General features: G+C 49.7%; 1 protein-coding gene across 3 annotated transcripts in view; it reads left to right on the forward strand.

The window, feature by feature from the left end:
- The window catches only part of Srrm3 (serine/arginine repetitive matrix 3), a 69,472-nt gene that overhangs the window by 28,564 nt on the left and 31,018 nt on the right, over nucleotides 1–9,890 (forward strand). For 2 of the 3 annotated variants that reach the window (XM_029533870.1, XM_029533868.1), the window contains exons 2-3: nucleotides 320–576; nucleotides 5,041–5,142. In XM_029533870.1, the coding sequence (XP_029389730.1) occupies nucleotides 344–576; nucleotides 5,041–5,142 (335 nt within the window). In that variant the 5' untranslated portion in view covers nucleotides 320–343. The remainder of the gene's footprint in view (nucleotides 1–319; nucleotides 577–5,040; nucleotides 5,143–9,890) is intronic. The other variant, XM_029533869.1, reaches the window with a different exon arrangement.

Below are 9,890 nucleotides of genomic sequence, written 5' to 3' on the forward strand. Positions count from 1 at the left end.
GAAGAAGAAGAAGAAGAAGAAGAAGAAGAAGAAGAAGAAGAAGAAGAAGAAGAAGAAGAAGAAGAAGAAGAAGAAGAAGAAGAAACAAAATACAAAGATCTGGCCTGCACCCACCCACTGTACAGATGGGGAAAGACTAGAGTGAATTACATTCAGGTCCTGAAGTGATGGTTCCCGCCCCTCCCTCTAGAGCGTGAGAACAAGCGGATTAGACACACGAGTGGGCCCTAAACCTCCAGGATTAAGTCACAGAGAAAGAGCTTAGCCAATGGCTGAGAGGTGAGTGACCACCCCACTTTGTGATTTATCTGTCCCGCAGGGCCGGCCGCCGAGGACCTGTGTCATGTCCTCCACCGTGAACAACGGGGCTACCGGCATGCCAGCTCCGCCGGATGCTGCCAATGGCTTCCCGCAGCCCGGTGCCTCGTCTGGGTCCTGGCCGCGCGCGGAGGAGGAGCTGCGCGCCGCCGAGCCCGGCTTGGTGAAGCGCGCGCACCGGGAGATCCTGGACCACGAGCGCAAGCGGCGCGTGGAGCTCAAGTGCATGGAGTTGCAGGAGATGATGGAGGAGCAGGGGTGAGTAGGGCGTGGCGGGAGGGATGGGGCTAGAGGAGATGTGGGTGGGGCGAGATCAAACTGTTCAGCGCTTGGTGCTGGAGCTGTCAGAGGCGGGGCTAGGGCGTGGTGAGCATGGTGGGGCGTGGCTAGGGCAAGGAATGGTAGGGCTGTGGTTACGCTTGGGGACTTTGTGCAGGGTGTCAGGGCAGAAACAGACCGGGGAGTGGTTGGATGTAGTAGCGGGAATCAGAGCAGAATGGGGAGGGGCGAGACCAGAGACGGAGTACCTGGTGAGGAGGAGTTAAAGTAGGGGCGTGGTTGGGATGTGCTTTGTGCTTGGAGAAGTGGGCAGGGGCGGGGCCCGACAGGGGGTATGGTTGGTATGTGGTTGTAATGGGCACAGCCAGTCTAAGTAGCGGTCCAGCATGCACGGAGGCTGAGTGCAGAGGGAGGGGCGGGGCTAGGCATAGCGTCTGGCATGAGTAAGGTAGGATAAAGTCAGAGCAAGAGTGTAAATGTAAGAGACATGGGGAGGAATGGCGGAGTAGGGGTGTAGCTAAACTCTCCAGAGGGGCGCCTAGACAGAGAATGGTCGAGCTTTACTTCCGGGAGGACTGCGAGGCTATTTGTCTGAGGACTTGGCAGCGGTAGAGCTGTGCCCAGAGACTTTGTGTGGCAGGGCAACGTGGGGTGAGGAGGGGGCGGGGTGGAGCCAGGACTGAGATGGGCGTGAGCTTGGGCTGCACTCTGGAGTTTGGTACACCAACAGGGGTTGGGGGGGCTGTGGGGCGTGACTGTTCTAAATGAGAGGACCTGACCTGGATGTGATGGAGCTGTACCCAGGATATTGGTGCAACAGGGTGGGGCGTGGTCGAGACCCGGACTGCGCAGGAAGATTGGCCTGGCATTGTGAGTGGATCTAGAAGCAAAATTGGAATGTGGCCAGGACCTGATCCAACCTGTGGCAGGTGCCACTTCTGATAAGGCTGATGGAACGTTGTTGAGCCTAGTCTGCAATTCTGGCCTTGGCTGGGTCAGAAAAAGGTTGGGCAGAGCGAGGGCAGGGTTGGAATAGGGTTGAAGTGTTCAGGGAGAGCCGGGCGCCTCGGTTGGAGCCTGCTCCTGAGTCTGAAGGGCGCAGGGAAGCAGCAGCTTAATCCAGTGAGGAAGCAGGATCCGGACTCACAGAAGCCACAGGGATGTGCGCCCCATGCCCTGGATACACCCAGCGACGAAAGCACAGAGACATATAAACTTAAGTGACAACTCAAGGCCTCCGTTTCCACAATCTATAAAATGGATAGAGAGGCCAAGCTAGTCAGGGAAGAAAACACAGGGGTTTTTCTAAGTAACTAGGCTTCCTACAAAGTCACCATGACCTTTAAACTGTGGTTTCCCCTTAATCTAGTCACTGAGATGGATGGTCCTGGGCTCAGAAGTCACTCATGTCCTCTGTCACACGTGTGCACACACATGCGCGCGTGTGCGCACACACCACACACACACACACACACATGCACAAACATGCATGCATGCATACACATCGCATGCACACATACACATTAAATAAATAATTTACTAACCTGCAATTTTGCTGTGTAGACCAGACTGGCCTCAAACTATGAAATTCCCCCCTGCTCTTCCTTCTGAGTGCTGGGATTAAAGGCAACCATGCCTGACTAAAAATAAATAAATTAAAATAAACTTTTAAAAATTGTTTACTGCTAAGTGGATTTAGTGAGACATTGCCACTCCCAATGGACACAGGCCTGAATATGGGACCCTGCCTAGGATCTATAGGCTCCCGAGAGAGCCCTGGGCCCCTGTCACAGGGGACCCTTCAAGTCTCACTAAACCCAGGCCTTGGGCTGGGGCTGAGGTTTAGGGTCGCCTAATTCGTCTAAAGCCCTGGATTCTGTTCTGCTCCAATCCCAGCTTCGCAGAGGGAGAAGCACACAGATCGGGAATTTGAGGTCATTCACGACCAGTTTGAGGTCAACCCGGACTATGTGATAACCTGATCTCAGGGAATGATCTCAGCCCACAGGAGGCAGAGGCAGGCAGATCTCTGTGAGTTCAAGGCCAGCCTTCAGAGTGAGTTCCAGGACTCCAGAGCTACCGAGTATACAATGCTGTCTCACAAACAGAAGAAAACAAAACAAAACAAAACAAAACACAGCCTTTGCTGCTCAAGACATGAAAAGAGAGATAAGAGCCCCCACTTCAGAGGACTTAGAAAAACTCCAGCTCCAAAGGGTCTAATGGCTTCTTCTGGCCTCCGTACGCACATGCACGTGTACAATTAAAATATACCTACATTTAAAAAAAAATAAGACATATAAACATTTTAATTTTTAAAGATTTATTTGTTTATTTTATGCATATGAGTTCTCTGTCTTCACACATACCCAGAAGAGGGCATCGGATCCTATGACAGATGGTTGTGAGCCATCATGTGGTTGCCGGGATGTGAACTCGGGACCTCTGGAAGAGCAGCCAGGGCTCTTAACTGCTGAGCCATTTCTCCAGCCCTCTAAACATTTTTAAAGAAATTGGTGGTGGGGGGGGGGTGTCACAACATGGCAGACAGACTATCAGGTTCCGGGAACTGAACCCAAAGAGAGAGAGAGAGAGAGAGAGAGAGAGAGAGAGAGAGAGAGAGAGAGAGAGAGAGGACTTCAGCTGTAAGTCACTTAACTTTGAGGTAGTACAGAGCCACAGACAAGCTAACATAATTACTAAAGCAAGGACCACTGCCAAGATCCAGAAGATCCAGGTTACTATGGAAACATAGTTGATAACACCCTCCATGGTAGGGTGTCCTCTCTTCTGTCAGTACACAATGTGTCAAGCCTTTGTGTTCACCCTTGGATCACTACAAGGTGATCCTAGAAGTTTATGGGTCAAAAGATGTACTCAAAGGCTGAGGCTGTAGTTTGGAGGTGAACTGCCTGTCGAAAATCACACAGTGAGAGGCTGGGTTCTTGGCTTAGTGGTAAATCACCTTTGCCTAACGAGTACAAGACCCTGTATTCTATCCCCTAGAAGCCCCTTTAAAAAAAAACCCACATAAAGGATGTGTTTGTTTGGGTTTTTGCTTTAAAAACAACTTTTGAATGCTATAGGGTGGCGGTGCACACCTTTGATTTCAGCACATGGGAGGCGGAAGCGGTTAGATCTCTGAGTTCATGGCCAGCCTGGTCTACAGAGTGAGTTCCAGAACATCCAGGGCTACAAAGAGAAACCTTGTCTTGACAAACAAACAAACAAACAAAGAACGTTTGAAAGCTAAATTAATCTATAAAATGTTCATTGGGGGAAAGATCAATAAAACAAGAGAGGGAAAGGTGTATGGTTTCCATGGATAGGCTGAGTGGTTGAAGGCTGTGTCTGCTGTAGGAATAGGTAGTGGATCCTGAGCAGAAGGCAAAGCAAAAGAAGACCCCTCCTCCCCCCTCCTCATCTCCCCCTCCCCCGTTTCTCTTCTCTCACCTTGTCTCCCATTCTAAAGAATGAAACCCCTGGAGGTCATGACCCAAGACTCACTTACTAACAGCCACAGACAACTGTTAGTGCCACATCAGGCATGAATTGTGAGTGCACAGCCCTGAGGGGCAGCCTGTGAGTTCAGCACTGAGACCCTGGGGCAGGAGTACTGAAAGGTAGAGACCAACCTGCATTTCAAGTGAGTTACAGACTAGCCTGGGCTACATAGCAAGACTCTGTTTAAAAAAGAAGGAGTTGGAGAGATGGCTCAGTGGTTAAGAGCACCATCTGTTCTTCCGGATGACCCAGGTTCGATTCTCAGCACTCACACTGTGGTTCAGTTGTAGATGGTTATCTGTGACTCCAGTTACAGGAGATCTCTTGCCTTGTTCTGGTTTCCTTAGGTACCAGGCACACATGTGGTCCACAGATAGACATACAGACAAAACACACATACATCAAGTAAGAATTAAAACTTTTTACAGTTTGTACGATGAGCTTAATAATACACAGAATTAAGAAAAGAAGGAGGGGGCTGGAGAGATGGCTCAGTGGTTATGAGCACCGACTGCTCTTGCAGAGGTCCTGAGTTCAATTCCCAGCAACCACATGGTGGCTCACAACCATCCACAATGGAATCTGATGCCCTCTTCTGGTGTGTCTGAGAACAGTGACAGTGTAGTTATAAATAAAATAAAGAGAGAAAAGGAGGAAGGGAGGGGGGAGAAATATAAAATACAGAGAGAGAAGGAGGGGAGGAAGAAAGGGAAAAGGAAGGGAAAGGAGGGTACTGAATGAAAGCAGAAGGTGGGCGGAGAGGAGTGGGGAGGGGAGAGGAGGGGGAAGGGAGAGGGAGGGAGAGGGTACATTGAGATAGAATAAAAAACTAAGAAAAGTAGACGCCACTGGAGTGTGCAAGGGCTGGAGAGCAAGCGGAGTGCACTGAGGAGTGACCTGAGGTAGCTGTGAAGTCCTTACGCTCCTTCCTCCCCACAGGTACTCCGAGGAGGAGATCCAGCAGAAGGTGGGGACCTTCCGGCAGATGCTGATGGAGAAGGAAGGCGTACTGACCCGGGAGGACCGGCCTGGGGCCCACATGTGAGCATTTGCCTGATTGACAGTAAGGGAGGGGGACAAAGTGGAGGGCTTGTCCAGATGCACCATTAGGAGATGGGGTGAGTGGAGGAGATTTCATGGCCTGGAGTACAGGGTATGCACAACTGAGGATCCCTGAGGGCCATTTGCTGCCCACATGGTTCCTGTCTATGGGCTACAAGCCAGGGGACTTCAGAAATGTTCAGACACCCAATATTGCAACCAACTGACAGTATGACCACAGGCAAGCTACAAGTTAGTCAGTGGGTCCATTATTTTTATCTGTAAAATGAACTACAGGATAAGCATGTGATGTGTCCTAGATTGTACAAAGCCAAATGTGAATTGCTGGGGGCGTGGCTCAGTGGTAGAGCCCCTGCCTAGAATCCCCCAGTGAGGGGCTGGGGGTGTGGCTCAGTGGTAGAGCACCTGCCTAGAATCCCCCAGTGAGGGGCTGGGAGTGTGACTCAGTGGTAGAGCACCTGCCTAGAATCCCCCAGTGAGAGGGTGCTGGCGTTTGGTGGTAGAGTGTTTGCCTTGAACCCTCCAGCATGAGCATGACTCGGGCTCAGCCTTACAGTCCTAAAAACAAGCCCCAACATGGGAGAAAAAACCTGTAAAAAATGGAGCGAGCTGAATTGGAGAAATGGCAAAGGGTAGCCCAGTGCTGTGGCTGACAATGTACTCAGCAAATCCTACAGGACACACGCAGAGGGTGTCCACCTTGCTGATGGACCCTTCCCTGCTCAGCACCAAGGCTGTGCGAGAAGCTGGAGAAAAACTCCTGGTCTTTCTCTCAGCTGTGGGCCCAGCTCAGCAGCAGACACCTTCCTGGATCTCCAGACATCTGTCCACTTTTGTTTCACAAAAACCTAATCAATGATTTTAGGTTCAGAGACAGGGAGATTGATATGCTACACGGTGAGTTCAAGACCAGCCTGGGATATACAAAAAGACCCTGTCTATGAGCAGCTGGTGGCTGCTAGGAAAGAAACATCTTGGGTTTTTTTTTTTTTTTTTAAACATTTACTTACTTACTGTATGTGCACGTGTGTGACCGTGAGTTAGTGTACATGCATGCCTGGGTGTGTGTGTGGAGGTCAGAAGATAACTTCTGGGAATTAATTTCCTCCTTCTACCGTGTGGTTGTTACAGATTGAACTGAAGTCATCCAACTTGGCAGCAAGTCCCCTTTACCCACTGATTCATCTTGGTGGCCCATGGGGAAAAACCATTTTCTTTAGTGGCAGAGCCACTGTTAAGTTATTCTACAAATAACTCTTCTCTCTTGGTCCTGTGTACAACCTTAATAAAACACATTGGGTCAAAAAATAAATAAATAAAAAAGACATCAGATTCTGGCGAAACAGCTCCTCAGTTAAGAGCCATAACTGCTCTGCAGACCAGAGGTTGGTCGCCAGCTTCCTTGTTGCGCTGCCCACAGCTGTCTAGAGCCCCAACTACAGGAGATCCAAAGTCTTCTGGTCTCAGACTCCTGCACACGTGTGGCGTGCATACACACACACACACACACACACACACACACAATCACACACGTGCAATAAAAATAAAAATGGCAAATATTTTTAAATAGTTTCTAAGGCAGGGTGATGGTGGCGCAGGACTTTAATCCCAGCACTCGGGAGGCAGAGGCAGGCGGATCTCTGTGAGTCTGAGACCAGCCTGGTCTGTGGAACAAGTTCTAGGACAGCCAGGGCTACACAGAGAAACCCTGCCTCAAAGGAAGAAAGGAAGAGAGAGAGAGAGAGAGAGAGAGAGAGAGAGAGAGAGAGAGAGAGAGAGAGAGAGAGAGATAAAAATGATTTTGTGTGTGTGTGTGTGTGTGTGTGTTTGTGATGTATCCCAAGATGGCCTGGTTTGCTATGTAGTTGACGATAACTTTGAACTTCTTTTATTATTATTATTATTATTTTTTAACAGTTTGGCACATACCTTTAATCTCAACACTCAGGAGGCAGATGCAGGCAAGACCTAGGGAGTTCCAGGATAACCAGAGCTACATAGTGAAACCCTATCTCAAGAGAGAGAGAGAGAGAGAGAGACAGAGACAGAGACAGAGACAGAGACAGAGAGAGACAGAGAGAGATACAGAGACACACAGAGAGAGATAGAGACAGAGAGACAGACAGACAGAGACACAGAGAGAGAGACAGACAGAGACACAGAGAGAGATAGAGACACAGAGAGACAGAGAGAACATGAACGTGAGCAGACAACCACAGAAGCCAACAGGGAGCATTAGATTCCCTGAAACTGGAATTGCAGCCATTTGCTGTGAATGCTAGGAACCAAACTCAGTCCTCTGCAAGAACAGCAAGTGCTCTTCACCACCGAGCCATCTTTCCAGCCTGACTTTGAACTTGTGATCCTCCTGCCTCCACCTTCAGAGTGTTGGGATTGCAAGTACACACTACCATGCTCAGTTTATGCCATGCTGGGAGTAGAATCCAGGGCCTCCTGCATGCTAGGCAAACATATGTTTAATCCACGTGACATTCATTCCCAGCCTGAAAAACGGGATCGTTGCTGGCTATCCTTGTGATCCCTAATACAGTGTAGCTCTCCCAGTTTTTGCACAAAGCTCCCATTTCATCATTGAACCAAAAGCCTTCTAAGTACATACAATGGCATTAAAGACTGGGTGTGCTGGCACATGCTTGTAAAACCAGCACTTGGGAGTCAAGAAGTAGGAGTTCAGCACTGTGGGTGGCAGAGAGGTTCTCAGGAGGGGGGCTTGCTGGCTGCCAGCTTAACTCCAGGTTCAGTAAGAGACTCTGACTCAAGAAAATAACACAGTGATAGAGCAGGATGCCATTGTCTCCTCCTACCTCTGCACCCATGCACTCGGGCACCAACACCCCCCTACACACGTACACATACCCCACAGGCATATACAGCACACACACACACTTAAAACAGCCATAAAGGCGTTAATAAAGTAACTGCAACAACTTCACCAAGATGTGCTCGGCCAGACCAAAGGCTGGCAGCTCTCCGTGGTGCTGAAATCAAGCTTGTTCTTGGGTCTGACGCATGCATAGGGGTGAGGCAGGGCTTGCCACAGCCTGGCCACACACTTCCTATGGACCTGGCATCTGAGCCAGTTTCCACATCTTTGATGCACAGGGGAAAGAGACAGGAGCTCCATCCACGTGTCAAAATCTCTAAGTGTAAGGTCAGCACCCTGGCCTCTGGCTTCCCGCTGCACCACAGTCCCAGCTTGATTGGGCAGACCCTTCATTTCCCTAGCTCTTCACAACTTTATATTTAAAGCGAAGGTAGGATACCCCCCTCCTAGGCTCGTTATCCTGGAGACTAGCCCCCATGGTAGCGCACTTGCCTCGAATCCTCCAGGAAGCGCTGGCTGTAGAGTGTTTGCCAAGAATCCATCCCCCCACCCCAGGAAGACCCTGGGGATGTGGCTCAGCTGTAAATCCCTTGCACAGCATGCAGGAGGCCCTGGTTTCTATCTCTAGCATGAGAAAAACATAAATAAATGGTGAGGATTACTCCCCAGCACACGGCAAACACACATCACTGCCAGGTAACCACCACCATCACCTACATGACTCCTGTGCTCCATTGTCTTCAAGAATTGTCTCCAATCCACGAATGGTCAATTTCTGTTGACTTCTAACATGGTTTCTCTAACACAATGAATTAAACCTCCGAAACCATTAACAAAGCAGCCCAAGTCGTCTGTGTCGCGTACTTTGACCACAGGTCTGGTGGCTCCCTTCTGCCTGGTTGTCTCCATGCTGCCTGCCAAGTCTAGTGTTTCCTCCAGCCTATAAAGCCCTGAGTCCCTGCATTTATTCCTTGGCCTCCAATCTTGACATTCCACAAATTGCAGACTAGTGTTTTGGGGGCATTTTAGGAAACTTCTCTACCACATAAACATACTCTTATCCCCAAATTTGGAAGCCCCTACAGTTAACAAGAGTAGGTGGCAGGAGAGTAGGCTCAGTGATTGGGAGCACTTGTCATCTTCCAGAGGACCCAAGTTCAATTCCTGGCACCCACATGGTAGTTCACAGCCATCCCCAGTTCTAGTTCCAGGAGACCTGATGTCCTCTTCTGACTTTTGTAGGCTCCATGTAGGTGTTCATGTAAGCAGGCAGACAGGACACTCACACATAAAATAAATCTAATTTGAAAACTTTTTATAAGCAATGAAGACACACCCAGACTGAAGGAGCCCCACCCTGTGGGTCTTTGGGGTCATTATGAGTTCACACCGGCTTCACAGCAGAGGTAGGATCACCCCTAGGAAGGTCCCTCTTTGCTTGTGTGTTCACTGACTGGGAAGAGTGATCGTTTCCTGGGGCAATCTTCGTTCCAGACTGCCATCAGAGTATTGTCTTGCTGCCATGTCTAGAAATGACCCTACAAAAGCCAGAAGCCAGGAGAAGACTTTTGACGGAAACAGAATGTGTTTGGAAATGTTTCCCTTCACATGGTGGATCCCCGGGGTGGGAACATGGTGTGTTCGTTACCTATCCAGACCTGTGGTCAAAGTACGCAACACAGACAGCACAGGCTGTCTTGTTAATGGTATCAGAGGGTTACACCGTAGCAGAGGAAGCATGTTGGAATTGATGACACACAGCACTGAGGTTAGAAGCTGCCAGAGAGGGCTGGTGAGATGGCTCAGTGGGTAAGAGCACCCGACTGCTCTTCCGAAGGTCCAGAGTTCAAATCCCAGCAACCACATGGTGGCTCACAACCAT

Source organism: Mus pahari, chromosome 23 (assembly GCF_900095145.1).
Source record: "Mus pahari chromosome 23, PAHARI_EIJ_v1.1, whole genome shotgun sequence".
NCBI classification, from domain to species: Eukaryota; Metazoa; Chordata; class Mammalia; order Rodentia; family Muridae; genus Mus; species Mus pahari.